Genomic DNA, 22336 nt, shown 5'->3' with positions numbered 1-22336 from the left:
ACATCTGCCCCGTGAAACTCAGTTATGAATCCCATTGGTCAGTGTTCTATACGTACTTGTTGCTGATTGGTTGAATTACAACCTAGGACTGGGTATGTACACGCTATCAGCATTGTGATACAAATAAATAATGCAAATACAGCCTAAGGCTTGTGTCAACCGCATCGTTCCCCCTTTGTTGTTAAGCATACACCAGTTCCAAATATTTAATCTTTTGACCGTCATGCATACTCGCCACTGATATACTTGTCAATATTTCGTACATAAAGAAAACCCAAATATTTCACCCAATTTCTCATCATTATTTGACAAAATAATGCACCTTAAAGTCTCTATAACGCTCAAAATCATCGAAGATTTCGTAAAGTATTTCGTGACATAAAGTTAACACCTCAACAATCAGTGTTCTTCATAGCAACAACCACAATTTGAACGCTAGATGTGGTATGATTACATGGATTTTTGTAAATACAAAATGCTCGTTTTTATTTATTTGTGACCACAATAAATTCCATGTTAATTTCCTGCGAATATATCTATTGATACGACACACGAACACTAAAATGGTATCATGTTAAAACAATAATAAAAACGAGCATTTTGTATCCACAAACATCTATTTTACCAGACCACATCTGGCGTTGAAATTTCGACAATGGCCATAAGGAACAATGTTTTAATTGGTTTGCTTTATTTAACGAACTATTGTACGAAATTTTCGCTGATTTTGAGTAGTAATGCTACTTTAAACGTTAAATACACATATTAATATACCGAATTCTTTAAACGTTATCAAACATATTATGTTATATTTATGTTTGTATAGCTTATCAAAGTAAATGCAAGAATTATCGCTTGTAAGATAATTAGAGAAAAAGGATATGTAATGTTTAATTGTTCTGACAATTAGGTGCAATATTGCTGGCAATATAACAAGAGCAGTGTATTTGTAAGGTGAGCAAAGGTAATATTATTTATTCTTTTTGACAGTTTGCTTTGAGTTTTATTACTGGTCATATTTTGAAAAAAAACACACACAAGGAAACTGTTATGTTATCACAAGGAAAAAGCATGATGATGATAATGATTATGATGAAGACGACAACGACGATAACGGCTACGTCGATGATGATGATGATGATGATGACGATGATGCTTATGATGATGATGATGATGATGACGATGACGACGATGCCGATGATGATGGTGATAATGATGATATTGATGCTATTGATGCAATTTATGCTGCTAATGGCGATGACAGTAAAATTTAAGATTGTAGTGGTGTTGATGGTGATGATATGATGGTGATACGAATGCTGCTGCAGCTGCTGCTGATGATGATCATGGTGATTACGGCGACGATGATTCTGATTATCACTATGATGAAGACAGTTACAAATAATCTATTCGCAAAAAAGTGATTACATATTAAAGGGGCCTTTTCACAGATTTTAGCATTTTTTTAACTTATTCATTAAATGCTTTATATCGATAAATGTAAACATTGGATCGTAAAAGCTCTAGTAAAAAATCAAGAATAAAATTAAAAAAAGGAAAAGAACATTGCCCGGACCAGGTTTCGAACCAGTGACCCCTGGAGTCCTGCCAGAGTCCTGAAGTAAAAACGCTTTAGCCTACTGAGCTATTCCGCCGAGTACATATACTTGACGTATTTTATACCTTATATAAGCAATCTTCGTAGTTTCACAAAATTTAACGACAAAAACAGAACTCCCCAAATTATTCAATCGTTTCGCGTTGCAACGCTTTATAATTTTTTAGGTTTTAAAATCGTCAAAAGATGCATATAATGGCTATATTAGACCGTGGTAAATGTTCAGTATTACTGTTTCCTCACAAATATCATAACTAAAACGAAAATTTGCGAATCTGAAACAACTTTTTTCAATTTTGTCAATTTACCAAAGCGTGAAAAGATCCCTTTAAATTTAAGCAATACAATCCTTTTTTCAACAGTATAGTTTTTGTGACTGTGAAGCTCTGGGTCAATAATGTTACTACTAGAAAAAGACATCTTGGCATGGATCTGAAATGAAGCAAATGACACGTTTTTTTTTAATAAAAATGTATTTGGTACGGCCATGTTGATATTTTCCCAGATGTTACCTGTATGGTACACATTATAAACTCATGTTTAAAGGTTAAATTTGAAGATCATCCACGCTTGACAAATTCAATTATACTGTGCAAAATTAATAAGGTAAATCACACGATGTCGACTGACTACCAACAACGTAAAAAGGACATTTACTCCTCTGGTAGCATCAGTGAAATTAAACTGGAAGGATACCACAAAATAAAATAAAAACTCATACAATTAAAAAACAAAATCGTGTAAGGCAAACATATCGACAGTTGTCGAGACCAATTGGCAAACAGATTGAAACGTTCCCTTCGAAATAAATTCAACATATTGCCACAAATTACACATAAGCAAATCGTGCATAAACCGTTGATAGGTCCATTGACGAAATAGAAACTAACTGAAAAGGAAGACACACGAAAGAGAGATACCATCATTGAATTTCTATCGGGTATCAGATACGAAGTCGTGAAGACACTTTAAAATCAAATCGAATGACTGGACTCAAGGATCTTTGAACGCGAAGTTGAAATGATTGCAGAACTTGACGAAGCTAATTCTAAGCTAGCAGACTTTTTCTTCAGGAACGAAACTGAAAGGAAGAAAATAGCAAATGCGGCAAATCAATATAGCCGAAGCTAAAACATCTTAATAAGCGGAATAGATATCGCATATCCAGGAATAACAATTCATGTGATTCTATACAGCTGTTGAAACTACTAAATACATGATTGAAACATAAACAGCAAACTGGGCTGCCAAATAACCACAAGCAAACTCGATATCGCTCATCGCTTGAAGAATGGACCAGAAGGGCAGATGGACATTATTATGAGCTTTAAGTCCAGGATTCTTCGTAAGATAAAGCTCTGATAAAGTCGTGTGTACCGCAAAGCAGGTATATATATTTAAAAATTTAGCACGACTAAAAATTTGGAGGTATGTATGAGTCTCCAAGGCGGATGAAAGGCAGTTCATCCCAGCCCTTCCGCATTAGGTGTAGCTTATTGTTATTTTTTTAGTATTTCTAGTTGCAATTCCTGGTAAATACAATGCGAACTATTTTAAACAAGACCGTCCGTAACACCGCATGAGTATTCGTAATTCTTTAAATAAAATTTTATGAAGAACGTCGAAAATAAGTTAAAATCGACGAAACTAACCATATATGAAAATATGTATTTTTTATAACAGTCAAACGCACTTTCATTGTGTGTATATGATCTATCCAAATAATCTAAGTGTATTCAATTCTAGTTAAAACTGCTCAGGGTGCAAAATAAATGTACATTCCTTAGTTATGCAATCTCTTATGCCGTTTTATTAACAAACAAACGTGTAAATACCTTACCTACGATGTAAATCACGAGGCACACCGACGCCACAGTAAGTGTATTATTCATTGAAAGAAATGAAAATGACTGTCGACATGCATATCTACATTTGTAAAAAGTACGAAGACAACCAATTAGACGTGCAATTTTTATAACTAGATTTCTGAACATCGTTTTAAGTGGTCAAAAGCAAATTATTGCCACTGTTTACATGATTATTACCCACCAGGATATATTAACGTAAAATGCTAATAGCGGAAATTCTTTAAAAAGGCTTAAGTTAAACAATCACTTCTGTTTAATGTCAAGTTCATGTACAGCCGTGGGCTTATGTAGGCATTATCAAATTGATCAACTTAGGAGAAATATAATTTTCCAAGCTTGAGCGCAGCGAATTAAAGGAAAATTATTTTCCTTTGCATACGAAAGTCTGCTGTAGGGGTCCTCAGTGTATTGTTTTGGCGGGTAAATATGCTCGTAGAATAGTTATTCGGCTTTGCGATACGAACCAGAGTGCACGTTAATGTTCCTAATATTTTATTGGATATAAAATATTGACATGTTTTCTCATGAAAATGATTATCTGCAGGAATATAGCCTGTTGTTGTTTTTTTGTGTGTAAACTATATGAGCGTTATATACGTATGAGTTATGAAATATATATTATCAAAATGTGAATTGTTCACATTTGTTTATTGTCTTCCGTTATAAATGTGTCATCTGGTCGTACGCATAGATACCAAAATACAAGCTGTATTTTTAATTTATATCGTTGTGTTTTTTGTTTATTTAGGAGACGTATAAGGTATAAGGAACTAGAACTTCAAGAGGGCCTGATAAATCATAGAAATTGAAATCGAGTACTTAATTTATATACTTATATTTTAATAGCATATATTAAATATAAGTAAAGTACTACAATCAATGCATGTAATATTAGCACAATAATGAACGGTTTGCAACAAGGAAGATAAACTTGATATGGTAGTTACTTCCCTGTTATTGTTGTATTTTCAGCTGCGAGAAAGCCAATATAATAAGTATTCGAATTTATAAACACATGGCAAGTATATATTTTACACAGAAGAAGTAAGGAGCACAGGTACAGCAGTGTATGTTTTCTGTACATTAAAAGGGTTGATGAATGAGGTTAAGCAACAAAAAAATAGGTCTTGAGTATGGTTGGCGGCATGTCCGAGCAGTTTATTTGTCTAGGCAGGATCAAATCGGAGGGTTGGGTATAAGCCATACGCCTTTTCAGTTGTAAACAAGGTGTAGTGGTCAGATCTTATTATCGCCAACGTTAACCGTGTACCAAGGGGTATACCAATAAAATAAAATAAACAGATGAATGGAAAAATGTAACACACTATGATTAAAAACATGATGATTACCGGGCAGTGTGGTATTGGTAAGTGCTGACGGGAAAACAAAGTATTTAAAATAGGGGTTTTGTGGAAGTAGCTTCTAATAGAGGTCGTGTGGCTATTGTTTTAATACCTTTCATATTAAGTTTTAAACAAGTAAATGATTGATTGTTTGAATGCGTCTCAGCAGCCTAGTTTCCGATTAAATAGTAAGTTAACATGCCCCATTATAGCAAAGACAACACTCTATACTATTTCAAAGAAGAAACGTAAGTTGTTAGTACATAGTTGTTAAATATCGTGTTTATGTCAGCAAATAAATAACAGGGCGAAATTCTATGATGCTTCAAAAAAGAAGCGACATCTAAAACACGGTCAATAAGGACATATCAGATTATTAATTCTTGAATGTATATAAGTATGGGTGCTATATAGGTAAGACCTGTTTGGAAGCATGAATTGGTGGTAAATTTATCAGTTAACTACAAAAGGCAATCATCTTGCGCAATACAGCAACAAGAATAAAACAATTATCAATGGGTTTAGGTGATCACTAAACTAGGTATTGTGTATCGTCCGATGACTAAATGTCAATCCATGTATAAGAATTGGTATTATTGAAATTATTAGATGTCTATAATGTAGTTGAGATAGTAATCTTTATAAAGAAAAAATGTAAATACTACAATAACTATACAAGATAAGTAGTGATGCAAAGCATCAGAGGGCGTCGGGAATTTCAGTGTAAAAGGCAGTCAATGAAGTTACATGGAACGATTTTTTGTTCCTGTAAATATTAATATATTGGCCGATTATTTTAAACAAAATAGAAAAAGATACTGGTGTAACCATTATCTATGATTGTGTGTTATAACTCCCAAATAACCATTATCTATGATGTTGTGTTATAACCTCCAAATAACCATTATCTATAATTTTGTGTTGTAACCCCCAAATATTTCAAAGTTCATTTTATTTACATTGGTTTCATTCTTTTACTGGCATCCGTGTGCAATTTTCATTAATGGAACAGAACTGTGTACGTTTTAAAAAATCTGCTTCATTTTGTAAGCGTAATTTCATATTTTTCTCAACTTCAAGGAGAGATGATTCTAAACTTATTCTTACGTTTCTCATTTACGATAGGGTTTGAGTACTCATTGATATGAACACACTGTTAATGTGTCTACGAACCCCCTCCCCACCCTCTCACACATATATTTCATGGGCATAATAAAAACAAAAAATGGTTACAATGAAACAGCATATTTATTTAAACTAAAATGTCTAAATCAAAACAAAAAGTTTACAGGGAACACAAATAAAATAATTTGATTCTACTGGGGCTCGAACCTTGGGCCTCTCACATGTGATGCGAGCGTGTAACCACTACCCTACGGAACCCAGGGTTGGCACCAATCGACCGCCCTCGGATTTAACCAGCGGTTTTAACCGGTTAAAACCGTCCCGGTCAATACTCCCAAAGTGGTCATTACTGGTCAATACTGGTCGATTGAACTTTTCCCCCAATTTTGATTAATATCCCATGCCTTAATTAAACAATATTGATAATATAAATTAAATAGACATGTTGCCAATAATGTCTTAAGCTATTATTACCCAATATTTTATACCTGTTCATGCAATTTGTAGGCCAATCTCTCAAAATTTTGCAAATTAGTCAAAATTGGCTATTTTTTGGAGAACTGAATATTTAACAATTATGTGCATTATCAACAATTTATTCAATGTTTTTAGATCAAAGTTTATACACATATGTACATGTCATCATCACATCAACATGCATTGTCAAAATGTTAGTTGTTTAACTGTCACAAAATACACATATTCACCAGTTAATATCTCCATCTCCACGGAGGAACCTGTAGCACACAACTAACTTGGCAGCTTTCTGGATTCCTAAACGGTTTCTGAGCTTTGTTTGGATGGTACCGAAGTTGGAGAAGATTCTCTCGAGAGACGCTGAGCTGCATGGCATTGGGAGAAGTTTCATGGCTAGCTCACAGAGTTTTTCATCAAGAACTGATTGTTGCTTCAAACAGGACCACCAGACACTGGGTTGCACTTTGCAGGAAACATCTTCACTGCGCAAAGCATTTTGAAGGTTCACAGAATTCTCCATGAAGCGAAGAAGGTCTAGTAGGGCATCAGGGCACCTCACTAACAAGTGTCATGTGCTGCATTGCACTGTGTTGCATCAAGTCGTTTGCCGCGATAAACAGGGTGCAGGATGTTTGCCAAGTAGTGCATGGGGGTCATTGCCTGGTTGAATTTGGCAACACTCTTGGTGCGGTAGGGTTGAAGCTCTTCATTCTCAAGGAGATCCAGTCAGTACTCACATGCATCCGCAAGATAACATTTGTCTGACTGTACTTTATCCAGGGCCAGGGCTACTGGTGATTGCTGTTTGTGCAGGTGCTTTACCTCGTTGAACAGTCCCACAATCTGAATAAGGTTTATAATCCTGGGTTCGATCACATCATTACTACTGGCTAACACAAGCATCATATACGGTCTGTTCTTAATATAGGTCTCTACGCAGGTCAGTTGACTATTCCACCTGGTGTCTGCAGGAAGCTGGGGGCTTTGCGGTCCCGGGACGTTGCTGAGTAGAGCTCCAGGAGCAGGGTGATTCCTGAAGTACTTGTTGACTTCAGTCACCTGGCTCATCACCTGTGAAGGGGTAATGTCTTGCCCGAGCAGGTTGAGCCAGTGCGCAGAACACCCATACACTGTCAAAGATGGGTCGTGCTCAACCAGACTTTTTCTCATGGCCTCCATCTTCTTCTCGTTATCTGTCACTACCCCAATCACTGTGCATTTCTATGTTTCTTTAGCCTCTGCTATGCAGTCCTGCGCCAGATTCGTGCAGTATGCTGCTGTTTTCTTGTTGTCGGCAGCATCGTTGGCGGACAAGAAGTATGCCTTGCCGTCACAGTGCAGGCTGGTGGCAATTACAGGGGTATTGTGTATGTCCGACCACTATCTTGCATTAGAACAACATCTTTCCCCTCTAGCTTTTCCTTCAGTAAGGCTTGCAGATTGTCATGGACCTTGTCTAGGAGGGGTCCACCTATGTCCTTACGAGATGGAGGGGTGTAGCCTGGTCGCAGCATCTTAATCATATCCCGAAACACTTCATTATCAGCCACATTAAATGGAATGTTGCACGCGTAGAAAAACTTAGCAATTTGCTCATCCAAGGAATCACGCTTTGTGGTATTGGTCACAACTCCAAAGTTGCTTAATGACTGCTGTTTCTGGCGTTTTGGCGTTTCTGGCTGTGGAATGCTCATAGTGGGAGCTGGAGTAGGTTCTACAAGCACGTTTTCACTTGCAGGCATGACACTACTTGCAAAAATTACTTTTCCATTACTTTTACATTTCTGTAAATGAGTTCTTAACCTTATCACTTTGGCACTCACTTCAAAAGAACATTCTTTACACTTTGCAACTGTCTTAGTCCCTTCTGTTAACAAGCGATTTAATCCTCACACAGGATCTTTGGGTTTTAATTTTAAGGCTTCTGATTTAGACAAACTGTTAAAACTGTGAATGAAAAGCAGGAATGATGAATTTAATAAGGGGTACTTTTATATATTTTCTAATTGCTATATTGCTAAAACAACACGACTTCCTGCCAAATGCCAACTGCCAACCTGTCAATTACTGTGTATTAGTTGTTCTTCATGCCCCACTGTACCCACAGTCTTCTCACTTATACAGGTAACAGGTTGGGGCACCCATAACTGATAATAGTGCCTTAAATGGCACCTTTTTGACACAACCCTTATTGTCATGTATTCTTGCCTAGATTTCTTTAAATTCTTTTTTAACAAAATAGTGGGAAAAAAATTTATTTTCCATTGATATCAAAATAAAACGCATAATCAGAAATAATTATTTAAAAAAAAACAATTTTCAATCGACCAGTGTTGACCAGTAATGACCAGTATTGACCGGTTTTAACCGGGTATTGACCGCCGGCCCGGTCAATACTCAACTGGCCGGTCAATATGCCAACCCGGACGGAACCGCTTGAAAAATAACCTTCTAACTAAGATATTAATAAGCTACTTATAGTCGGTTCTAATGTTTACCCGGAAGTTTAAACGCTGGATAGTGAGCGGGGTTAAAGGTCCATACCAAAGCGTCCATACCACTGGCAAGATACGGGTCATGCTTGCGGCCTTCTATATGTGTGGTTCTTAACAAAAAAAATTGTAGGATGACTTGATAGTAATGAGACTGAGATGCTGTGATGGTGCTCCTCATTGATAAGCGGCTGCTTCCTGTATCAAGACTCCTTATTACAATTAATAATATGTGTCGCGCTTCGCGCTCTATAGCGCCTTAATTAGTAACTAGGTGGTTGCAAGGATAGTGAAACAAAGAAGGTTTAAATGTGTTTACGTCTTTACGAACCCCCACCCTCTCACACATATATTTAATGGGCATAATTAAAACAAAAAATGGTTACAATTAAACAGAATATTTATTTAAACGAAAATGTCTACATCAAAAAAAAAGTTAACATAGAACACAAATACAATAATTTGATTCTACAGGGGCTCGAACCTTGGACCTCTTACATGTGAAGCGAGCGTGTAACCACTACACTACGGAACCGCTTGAAAAATCACCCTTTAACTAAGATATTAAGGTAGTGGAAGCCTAATGGGTACTTTTCCAGAAACACTCTTTGTTATTAATTCCACATAGTAAATTGTATATCACAACTAATTGCAAAATTTTAAAACTTTTTACCAGCCGGTTAACTTTCTTTATTTGGTTGAATACACCTACCCCTTGACTCGGTTGGGCGTTTTCTATGGATTTACCCTATACATATATTTTGACAATTAACTTAATAAACGTACTTGACCCGATTTTGTTAGTAGATACAGAATTTAAAAAGTGTCATTGAAAGAGCATTGTGCCTTCAATGTCCAATAATATATGCACATATCTGGATAAAATGGCATAAACGACAACAAATGATTCAGTGACAAGAAACTTTAATTACGTTTTATTTCACTTGTAGTGTGATGAAATGCATATATTGTACGTATTTATTTACCACAGCATATTTTTTACACACTTCATGAATTTTCTTTTGAGGTTTTACCGTTAATATCTCAAATTGTTTTACTTTGAGTATGCCTACCCCAATTCATTTTCACACAACGAATTTAAGTATAAATTTGCATATCACTTCGTTTTGGGGGTTTATTAGTTGCTAATTAAAGCTACAGTTATAAACCATGACATGTGAAGAAATTTAGCTAACTTTGAATTAATATTGATGTAATAATACATTAACAAGAGCACCGCATAACGGGTGCCACGCTCGGCTGCGAAAGCTTGTCAGAATTGTTTTTTTAATGTTCACTGTGACCTTGACCTTTGACCTAGTGTGAAATGGGTGTGGCATGTAGAACTCATCAAGGTGCATCTACATATTAAGTTTCAAAGTTGTAGGTGGAAGTACTATTATGTTAGAGGCAAATTTAAAGTTTTATATTAGAGGTCACAGTGACCTTGACCTTTGACCTAGTGACAAAAAATGGGTGTGGCGTGTAGAACTCATCAAGGTGCATGTACATATAAAGTTTCAAAGTTGTAGGTGGAAGTACTATGATGTTAGAGGCAAAGTTAAAGTTTTATATTAAAGGTCACAGTGACCTTGACCTTTGACCTAGTGACCCAAAAATGGGTGTCGCGTGTAAAACTCATCAAGGTGCATGTACATATGAAGTTACAAAGTTGTAGGTGGAAGCACTATGATGTATGAGGCAAAGTTAAAGTTTTATATTAAAGGTCACAGTGACCTTGACCTTTGACCTAGTGACCCTAAAATGGGTGTCGCGTGTAAAACTCATCAAGGGCATGCACATATGAAGTTTCAAAGTTGTAGGTTTGAAGCACTTTGATGTTAGAGGCAAAGTTAAAGTTTTATATTAGAGGTCACAGTGACCTTGACCTTTAACCTAGTGACCCGAAAATGCGTATGGCATGTAGAACTCATCAAGTTGCATGCACATATGAAGTTACAAAGTTGTAGGTGGAAGCATTTTACTTTTAGAGCCAATGTATAGTTTTTAGAACGACGGCGGACGTCGGACAGCGAAGAGGCTATGACAATACCTCGGAGTTTTCTCCCAAAACAGCCGAGCTAATAATACAAACTTAAGGTCACCTAAAGTCAAAAGGCAACATATGAATACAGGCGCAGTTAACCACAAAATGTCAAAGTTGCCCCAATATTACGTAGCATAAAGATGTATAAGTTATCATGTTTCTTTAAACATATAGCACAATAATATACAATTTGTATTTTAATTAAAACAGCCAGATTAATGACAACTAGATGTACATAATTTAGTATCAGTATAAAGCCATTGTGTGATTTTGACTGGCCGCGTGCCATTTGAAAGCCATATTATCTCGTTCCGTCACTTTTCGTCACTGAAAAACTGGCCGATTTTAGGACCCACTTCAGATAAAATATTTGTTTGCGTGTGTGACTTTTGGTAGTCCCTCATTGTTTTTAGCAATGAAAGTATCCCTAAAGTCATCCTCTCCGGAACTAGACAATATGGCTTTAAAATGACACACGGCCAGTCCATATCCCGCAATGTATTCAGCTGTTGGTCGCTTTAGAGTTCCTCTATGCAACAGCACGTCTAACAATCTAATGTTCTTTGCCTTCAAGGCTTTTTATGACTTAAACAAACTGAATTATGGATTGCAGTAACAGTTAAAATGTGGGCCATATTGTCAATAATTTTACATGTTTTAAGCGAAGATCCCAGTGCTTCAACATCATCAGGAGTACTGTGGGCGTTGCAGGTTTCTTGGAGAACACGTTCAATAGATCTTCCTGTTTGTGTTACTGTCCAGGATACGATTTTTGAAAACCGGCAAAGAGCCAACAAAACTGCTTGCACAATTACAAAACGTTTCAAAACAGTGTGCGTTCAGCAATGCACTAACCAAAACCGGAAAATCAAACCTGCGCCCATTATGAGCAACAAAAATGGCTCTGGAAAACTTTGCAAGCCACATCATACAATAATGTAGAATTTTTTTTAATTGATACACTATCAACACTTCCACCATTTACACGCATTATGCCATGATCATCCACAGAGATGCCAATCACTTTCTAAGCTTCGGAAGAAATTGACACTGTTGTCTTCACATATGTCGATAACTTAAAACCCGTCTTCAAATGCACATCAGCAATCTGAGTAATATCAGGCATTACTGTACCTCGAACTGAAATACAAAATTAAATTCACACAATGCTTATTTCATGAATTTTATAATTTCCCTTTAAGTTAAATTCCGACGCCTTATAGTATCGTTGGTTATGAGAAAAATCAATTTAAGCACAACAAGCACATTACATGTTGACAAGTCGTAGAACTCAAATTATCGCTTGTGAAAAGAATTCACCATTTATATGAATAGCTCAGAATTTTAATATACCTGTGTTCCTTCATAAGATTTATTTCTAAAAGTAATGAATTTATTTTAAAAAATTGGAATATTTGGAATAGTTTTTAATATTTATAATAACAATCACAAATATTTTTAATAATGTGCCTGCCCTGGGGTTCTTACCAAAAATCTTTAAAAAAAATGTAATTTTACCAAACTATGAACACAGTGCCTTTTATAAAACAATTATTATTGATGTGTTTCATGTTCATCTGGAATAGGAAGTAAGAAGACATTTGATAAGAAAAAATACTTCAATTTGGCACCAGAATAGTCAATAACATTGTATTAAAAGTTAGTTTTTACACTTACTCCATTTCTTTCTCATAAGCATCAATGGAAGCCTTGTTAGACGACGCAGTTGAGATTTTCTTGATGGCCTCCCCAGCACGAGCCTCCATCTTCTAAAGATTTATATTTGCAATAAGCGTTATGTTTAGAGTGGTAAGGAAGTTATTTACCTTCACCGACCTGCCCAAAGTGACTATAATTGCTGAAAAAAAGAATTGAAAATGATAAGAACATGGAAATGAAATAAGGCCGTAGTTACTTATTAACGACGTCACAATGTTTTTTCATAGAATCCATTCGTATCATAATTATATTATTAAATAACATGAATGAGCAATCAATTGAATTTAACAACACAAATGCGAAAATAAATTTGAAAACTGAATATGATGGACAACGGAATGTTTCCTTATATATAACACGATAAACAAATATTCACTGGGAATGACATATGGAATTTTAAGGGGTCTGAAAATGTGTAAGAAGTCCAAAGATCAATGACAATTGCACAATGATTAAACATTGATAAAAATGGCAGGTTGAAAAATGAAGAAATGCATACCTGTTCCAAGCTTTGTATTTACGTCAAAGCATGGCATTCCCCTGATCTTGAGTTAGTGCTGCTTTCCATAAGCAACACGGTTGACTTTTCTACAGTCAGGGTTTTCACAAACAACGTACAAATTACCACTGAGGCCACATTTTGTAGTTCGCCAACAATGTTATATATTGTCAAAGGAATGGGGCAGAGATTACAAAACTGACCATAGTGTAATTTGTTAAGCAAAACCTCCAGCTCAACGAGTCAATCAATCTTCTTCCATCCCCCCACCCACTTCTGCTTACTCTTTTCACACCATTTAGCAAATGCGAATAGCTTTTACGTGAGTCATTTTCACACAAATCGCCATCGCAGAGCTCGGTAAATGAATAATTGTTATCGAACACAACGTTGTCGATCGGTGTTTGCTTCTTTTTCGATTTTGCATATCGCTCGCTTTTATTTCGCACTTTCATTTTGCTAAGACGTCATGAACACAAATATTTTATGAAACGAATTAATTTAACTTATTTTTGTATTGTATATTTATAAAATCTTAAAGAGATAAGCAAATTCAACTCTTAAATAAAAACTACAAATTTATTTCGTGTATTTAGTATAATTTCCGGACTTTACCGTAGTTATCGCTTATAGCCGAAACGCTTTCCGAATACGGCGATGCTGCTGCTACTACTACTACTACTACTACTACACTACTACTTCTACTTCTACTACTACAATACTACTACTACTACTACTACTACTACTACTACTACTACTACTACTACTACTACACTACTACTACTACTACTACTACTACTACTACTACTACTACTACTACTACTACTACTACTACTACTACTACTACTACTACTACTACTACTACTACTACTACTACTACTACTACTACTACTACTACTATTACTACTACTACTGCTACTACTACTACTTCTACTACTACTACTACTACAACTACTACTACTACTACTACTTCTACTACTACTACTACTACTACTACTACTACTACTACTACTACTACACACTTTGCTGATTGAGATCACTGTTGTCCACTGCATAATAACAGTATCATTTAAGAAGCACATAAGCGCATATACTTTTATGTATTTTTTATAAATAAAACTAGGAATATCAACCAATGCCAGAATCTATTTGCTTATAATTGTATGTGACATCAGGATACTTTGCAGATAACCGTATAGATCGGCAATATGGGCAGAAATATAGAGGTTTATTTGTATATTCTTTTAACAAAAGTCGTTACTTAATAATAATTTATTATTAACGTAAAAAAATAATATCGCTTTAAATAAATTATTACCATTTTTTTCTAATCCACAAGAAAATGACCGGTAAAGTACTAGCGTTTTCGCAATATTACAATATGCCATAGCGATTGATGGTTACAATAAGCATATGCTTAGTATCCAAGCGTCACGGTTACATAAAAAGAGTAATAAAATAATTGCATAAATAGCAACATACTCCATGATACATATGGTTAATTTATATATATATATATATATATATATATATATATATATATATATATATATATATATATTATACTTGAAGTATGCAAGTAACTATTATTCTAACGATATAGACTTGACAAAATAACCCAATCTCTATTTGAAGTCTTTAGGTTACAATATACTAAATAATATTGGAGTGCAATGCTATACCCTCTAAAAATTGGAACGTCATTTATTTGAAGACACAATTCTCTCTATGGGCACTTGCCATGACTTTATTTTAGAATATTTATGTGTGCATGTGGTAGGGAATACATTGCTGTGGTGCTACAAATTCAGTGTTTTGCTTAAAGGTTTGAGACTTCATGAGACTTTGACAGATTGCGGGAAACCATCATCAACTGGAGAAAAGCCTGTAAAAAGATGGCCTTAAAACAGTAACCGCTGATTCGCATCGAGTTCTTTCTTACATACCGCATGACCTATCTTTTTTATTGTTTAAAGCAGTTCAGCTTAGAATGCTCCTGAAGAAAAGGTATGGTTATGAGGGTGTCAACGCGCAAAAGTTTGACTTTATTTTTCGTTGAAGTTGTTGGTTTTACATTGAATGTATTAAGGAAATCTTTTGGTATATTGTGACCAAAAAATAATAATCTAAATTGCAGAAGACATTAATTTCCTTTTAATTATTAAATTGATTGCAAAATATGATTTTGCTGCAATAACGGTGGGTATTTTTTAAAATTCATTTTACATTTATATATAAAAACATTATTGAGAAGGAATATAAGATTAAGAGGAACACTTGTGCTTTTATGTCCTTACATAAAGATGGTGCATTTTTAGTGTCAGTGAATACCTCAAAACCACTTAACAGTCTGGAAATTTTATTGTAGCTAGCCTAAAGCTTGCAACTCCTAAACAGTCTCATGATGGTGGAGTTTATTTCGTATATACTTACGTTGTGTCTTTTGTGGGCGCCTTAGAGCCGTTTGCTCTCTTAGCGTTTAATGTTTATATGTTACAATAAAAAATAATATTGTTTGAGTATTCAAGCTCACAAAACGCTTCCAGATACTGAACTTTATTTTGATGTGTTGATTTTCCTGTATGACGTACAGATCAAATTCGAGTTTCGTTTCGGTCCATTGATTTTTGACAGTGTAACGGACCATGGACTTCTTCATTTGCGCTAAAATATCCGCTATGAGGCTCCACAATGCAGTATGGGGAATTGTGTTTCACAAACATAGATCTTGTTTTTATTTTGAGATAGAAACAAAGCAATCGAAACTTAACAACATACCGTAGGCCTAAAATATATATGCCCGCATGTGATTGCAAACCAAATAAAAGTGGCAATTAGCAGAAATACATAACAGGAATATTGAAACACATACACCAAAGAGATAAGGCATGCATCCAAAGTAAGAATTTTACCGATTATGCAGACTCGTAAATATCAATCTGTCTATCGACATATAATCCAATCTATTGACAGCTATATTAAATGCAATCTCTTTATTGCTACATTCAATGCAATCTTAAAGAAGGATGTTCGTTTTGTTTCTCGGCTCGAATTATAAAAAAAATGATCAAATGACGTATTTTCATTAGTCAGCTATGAATTGAACATAATGGGTTACCGTTTACTTTCAAATATTGCACTGCTTTTGAACAACATAAATGATGCCGTGATGATTAGCGTTCGGGCCGTCATAGCACAACGGCTTAAACGAATCTTCGAGGTGTATGCGGGCTAGATGTTCGTGGTACAGGATCAGTGGAGATTTACCCATACAAGGTATATGTGGTCTAGATACTCAACGTGCAGGTTCAGTGGAGATTTCCGCTGTGAAGTTTGTTTATCTATATCTCAGTGGTACAGACTATGGTAGGGGCGACCTTGTAAGTGGAGGGAAGATTAATTGTGGATGCCGCTGGCTGACTTGCCTGCAACTATGACATTGTTGAATCATAAATATAATTGTATATATAATTCTATATATTCATATTATCATCATCATAATCATTACATTATCAGTTTTATCATCCTTATTATCATCATCATCAAAGTCATAAATCATTAATCATCTATCATAAACCACTATCATCATCATCACATTAATTTATTGATAACTCACTGTAATATTTTTAAGGATATGTCACTCTGCATTGAACAATTATGTGTTTACAATCAAGTAAAACAAGGAAACACAGTGCGAATCATATCCGAATTTTTCTACAAATTTTCTCAGCATAATAGAAAAAAAAATTCTTGAATGTATACATTAAAAGACAACACGGTGTTGGGTCTCTACCTTGGGTGTGGTCTGACCGGGCATATCGTCCGGTTTCGAATCTTCAGACACAATCTCCTTTACTTGAACCTTAATCCAGTCTCTCAACCGGCTACATGGCAGGCTCTGTAGAAAGGTAAAAACGCTGGGTCAACTTCACTGATAATTTAGTCGCCTCATGCAAAAAAGAGTCTTATGCCATATGCGACAAGCGTAGATCCAGATCAGCCTGTGTAGTCGCGAAGTCTGGTTAGGAGCTACACTGGCCGCTAATGTGAGTTTCGAATCTGTGATTGCAAATTATTGCGTAACTGTATAGCAGACAGGATATATCGTTATCAGACTTAACGCATCCGATTTAAGACCCATTTTCGCACAACGCTACTCAAATTAAAGTTTAACCTCAGACTAACATTCACAAAAATGACAGTTCATATTTCCCCTAATAGATAAGTTTTTACTACTTTAATTTAGAAGCGAGAGAATTGTTAATTGATTCTACTACTTTTAACTGTCCATGTTTCGTTGCATTTACAACTCGGATTCAGATAAAATGAAGTGATTCCATACCCGTTTTTCAATTAAATAAAGTATACAACTCATGATAGCTTTGTTTCTTGTATCATGCAGATTATGATTGCCAGCGGGTTTTACGCAAACATAAGCTGTCCACTGAAAATCAACCCAATCTTACGCCCATTTAATTATTGCATCATTTAAGTTCTGCCGTGTGACACCAACGAACAAACTAACACCTGGTAAAATGCAACCATGAATTTCTTATTGGTGCCGACGTAGATGATGGGGTTCCAGACCACCTGGGACTTGGCCACCGCTGCCGGAAGCTCCGCCATCCATAGCGGCACGCTGTCCGGGTCGCCAAACACCTGGACGAAAGAGACGACTGCGTATGGCGTCCACACGATCCAGTAAATTCCTGTCAGCAAGAACATTTGCAGCGAGTGAATGATATTATTTTAAATTTATGTATAATCAAAGTAATCGAATATAATCAAGCTTGTTTTGTTCAATTATGAATACAATGGTTTGTACAACAACAGCTTTTGTGTTTAAATACACAATTTATATTAAACATGTCAAGAGTTTTGTATTTATCCATCAATCGTTGGAATAAAAGGTACAAATGTACTCTTTTTTCCGCCTAAAACTGTATATTGATCCACTTCAGGATGAAGGATCAACGGGGTTTCAGGGGTTAACACGCGGGTTGGACAGGCTGTAAACACATCGTTAAGAACTTTATTTATGAAAATATCTAAAGTTATCGAAATACAATTGCAAAAAAGTTATAACATTAACGACAGTTTATATTACAGTTTGTGTCGATATCTTAAGATTTCAGAATAAATCAGGAGAAGTGATTTAAACACAGACGAAAGGCGAGATTATGGGTAAATTTCACAATATGTCAACCAAGTTTTATTATCATCTCTACCTTTCATGAGGTATAAAATTATGTTTTGTTCCGTTTCTGGTAACAGTGACCTGCCCTTCGACCGCTTATTGTCCATAATCAACGCGTTGCATTTATAAAAACAGCACGCTTCTGAGTATTATCAGTCATTTTTTTGAAATCGATGTGTCAAATTTTGCTGACGGAAGAGTAACAGACAGACAGACTCTTCTCAAACACTTCTCCAGATACTAGTATCGAATGGAAACACAGTGTCTTCATCAAACCCCTGTGACAATGGCCTTCGAATTGTTGACGTCAGAATCAATTAGCGGCCTTTCCTTCTTCGAAAAGTCCAGCATGTCAGCTAATATGAGCCTGGCGTTCTCCGTATACCATGCGGCAAGGAAAGTTTTAACCATCATTCCAACAAACAGACGGATAACAACGCAATAGAGTCATACTTCATTGCAAATCGAGAGTGGCATATTTTTAAAACAGACCAAACATCGGTAGCTATAACATAAGTCTAAAACAAAATTCAAATATAATTTAGACTGGTTTCATACCATACCATACCACACATGATGACGCAGCTTTTCAAAATTCTTCGCTCGAGTTTTAGGTTTTTGCGAGCCATTCTGCTGTTCATATCCCATACCGAACTGCTGTTGAGGCTCTTGACCTAAAACACAAATAGATGGTCCACATTAAAAATTATAGCGAAGTTACAAAAACACACATTTTCAGGAGACGTTTATTTTTTATTTTTTTTTTACACAAAGTCCAATAAATATTATTTTTAACATCTTTAAAAGTGTCTTAACATAAAGCACGTTCGTATTGAATGAATTTGACCGTGAATTAATAAATCTGCTCTTATTTGTATCTTCGGCACTTAGACTTTCATTTATGTGACGTTTCGGAAATTTTGACAGTTTACTGTGGTATATTTGAAAAGATATTCCACAGTTTTTCATTAGAAATAGCAAAGTGGTACGAATGTTTCTCAGTTTTATATGGTGGCATCCGCAATTCTTTATTTATATTGTGGCCTCAACTTAGTAACATGTAGGCACAGGTGTTAAAATTGTCGAAATAATGGAATAAATTGTGGCTTCAGCTTAGTACGTTATTAAGTTGAGATCTCAGCTTATTAACTTGTGGCCACAACTTCATAACTTGTTCTCAGAACTTATAAACGTGTGGCCTCAAATTAGTAAGTCGTTCTTTCAACTTTATAACTTGTGGGAACCACTTATTAAGTTGAGGCCTCAGCTTGCTAACTTGTGACGCAAACTCCATGACTTGTTCCCACAACTTATTTAGCTGCTGTCTCAACTTAGTCAGTTGTTCCTTTAATATAATAACTTGTGGGAACAACTTGCTAAGTTGAGGCCACAACTTAAAGTTTAACCGATCAGATCGACCGTTTTATTTCAGTTACTACCCCCATACTACTAGGTGCTCGGGTTCGAGCGTCGGTCTGAGCACTACCCGTGCAAGCTATAGATCCCGAGTTTAAGCCCCTGTCTAGGCACTTGCCATTTGAACTATAGATTCCAGGTTTGAGCTTCTATCAGAGCGATGGATTCCAGTTTTGAATCGCGACCTGAGAGTTCCCTGTGAACAGGATTGGTTTTCGGCTCCATCCTTTAGCACTTTTCTTATAAGCAGCTGGTACCAAAGTCTGAGCATTCCAACCCCAAGTAACAGGTGCCGGGTTTGAGGCCCTGTCGGTGCACTTACCCTATATGCTATGGGTCGTTGGTTCCAGTACCTGTTTAAGCACTTACCATTTAAGCGAACAGTCTCTGCTTCAAGCCCTAGTCTAAGCACTGGACCCGAAATGCGGGATCTAAAGCTTACAGGGGTAGTACTCAGACCGGCACTTGAACTCGATCACCAATCGCTTGCGAGGCGAGCTCTCATGCTGGTGCTCGGTTTGGTATGTTAGCGACGGTTCTTGGTTTGAGTCCCGAGGTGAAAACCCGTAGCTTATGGTCCAAACGTTCAGACTGGGGTTCGGAAACTGAATCCGTCGCTTACAAGGCAAGTGGCAAGGCATATGCTGGAACTCGGTATCCATAGCTTTCAGGGCTAGTGCTCTGACTGTGGCTCAAACCCGGGACCTGTCGCTTTTGGTGCAAATTCTCAATTCGGGATTCAAGCCGTCACTCAAAGGGCAAGTCCTCAAACTGGGGCTCGAAGCCGAGACCCAAAACTTTCAGGTCTAGTGCTCGTACCGTGATTCTAGCCCAGGAACTTCTAATCAGGTATCTCGCACTCGCCTCGTATGCGATGGTTCCCGGGATCGAGAATCGGGCCCCGGTCAGAGCACTCACTCTTTGCCAGAAGGGTCCCGGTTTGAATCCAGAACCATGGACCATTTTCTTACGAAGCGAGACTTTCGGAGTCGAAACCGGAATCCGACGCTTACGTGGCTAGTGCTCAGACCGGGGTTGGAACCCTGAACCCATTCGCTAACAAGACAAGTGTTCAGACAGGGCCACAACTACGGATCCATAGCTTACCTGGCAAGTTATCAGACAGGCGCTCAAACCCCAGGATAAATTGCTTACAGGGATAGTGATCAGATCGCTGCTCGAACCGGAACACACAGTAGTACGAGTAAAGGGTACTAACTGTGATAAAATGGTAAAGATGAAACGGACGATCTTACCAAATTTTCTGTCCGTACCCACCTTTTTTTTTCGCACCCAAATTTTTGTTCGTACCCAAAAATTTTTGGTACCCATTTTTTTTCGTACCCATTTTTGTCATACCAAAATATTTGTTCGTACCCAAATTTTCTTTCCTACCCAAATTTTTTTTCGTGCTCAAATTTTTTTTTCATACCCAAATTTTGTTTCGTACCCAATTTTTTATATCTAGCAAAAGAGCGGTAAGCGGCTGTCAAAATGTTCAATATATAAATTGTAAAGCAACCTCATTTATTTAAGTACATGCATTGACGTGATTTAAAATTTGCTTAAATTTGACCAATGATATGATTACATGGTCTGCTTTTTAATTTAATCTTCGTGTATTGGTAACGTTAAATCTTAACCTTACCGTCATGAAAACGTGATAGTAGCAGAAGATCATAATGCCGAGAGGGAAAAAGAAGCAGAAGATCGTGATCGTGATGACGTAAGACGTATTAGATACGCTGACGTCGTTCCAGTGAAGCCCACAAAATACACCAGATGCCTCTAGTCCATAGCTGCTCCAGCCTATTAAGGGACATACGGCCCAAATCAGGGCAATCCCAAAACACCCGGCAACGCTCGCACAGGCGACTTTGGTCGTGATTTTTGGCGTTAGTAGAGGCTTGGTTATGACGATGTACCTGTCTATACTGACCGCTGATAGGAGATAAAGCTGAGACAGTCCAAACAGGTAGACTACGAATCCCACAAGAACACACGCCGCGTCCCCGGCGAACCAGGCTCCGTTGATAGCCGATGCCGATTCTAAAGGGTGTCCCAAACAGCACATGCACAGATCACCAATAGCCACGCCAAGGATAAAAATGTTTGTCGGGGACAGCAAGTGTTTGTTTTTGGTAAATGTATAAATTACCAACACGTTTTCTACAAAACCGAAACATCCAATTAACACTAAAACACCGCCAACGATTTGATGCGCCCATTTCGGATAATTCAGCCTCTGGATATCAAGAGCAGACAGGCCTGACCGCACGTCCTCAGTTGTATTGCTGTGCGACATCGTATGGAATTTTCGCGTTCCGTTTGGAGTTTTCAAGACTTGAAAATTTAATGTTTTTCGAGCAGTGAAAGTTCTTCCAACAAAGCTTGTTTCTCTTAATTACAGTTTCCGCAAACCATGCAATACGATATTTAAATGACAAAGTATATCCGTGTGAAATATTGCACTTCATTTCTAAAACCATGCTCTAGATTCTAGACTCCGCAGCTGAACAATGATGTATTTGTTAT

General features: G+C 36.6%; 1 protein-coding gene across 1 annotated transcript; it reads right to left on the bottom strand.

Annotated features, from left to right (window-relative positions):
• Window positions 1-17676: 17676 nt before the first annotated feature.
• On the bottom strand, window positions 17677-22106 carry LOC127863933 (visual pigment-like receptor peropsin). Its single transcript, XM_052403617.1, has 5 exons — window positions 21450-22106; window positions 20720-20844; window positions 20244-20392; window positions 18949-19059; window positions 17677-17897 (listed from the first exon to the last, which is right to left on the bottom strand). Exons 1-5 carry the CDS (start codon window positions 22104-22106, stop codon window positions 17677-17679), a joined length of 1263 nt encoding a protein of 420 aa, XP_052259577.1.
• Between the last annotated feature and the right edge of the window lie 230 nt (window positions 22107-22336).

Source organism: Dreissena polymorpha, unplaced genomic scaffold (assembly GCF_020536995.1).
Source record: "Dreissena polymorpha isolate Duluth1 unplaced genomic scaffold, UMN_Dpol_1.0 chrUn062, whole genome shotgun sequence".
In the NCBI taxonomy this organism is placed as follows: domain Eukaryota; kingdom Metazoa; phylum Mollusca; class Bivalvia; order Myida; family Dreissenidae; genus Dreissena; species Dreissena polymorpha.
Note: the sequence above shows the minus strand (reverse complement) of the source record. Positions and strands in the feature narration are given on the sequence as shown.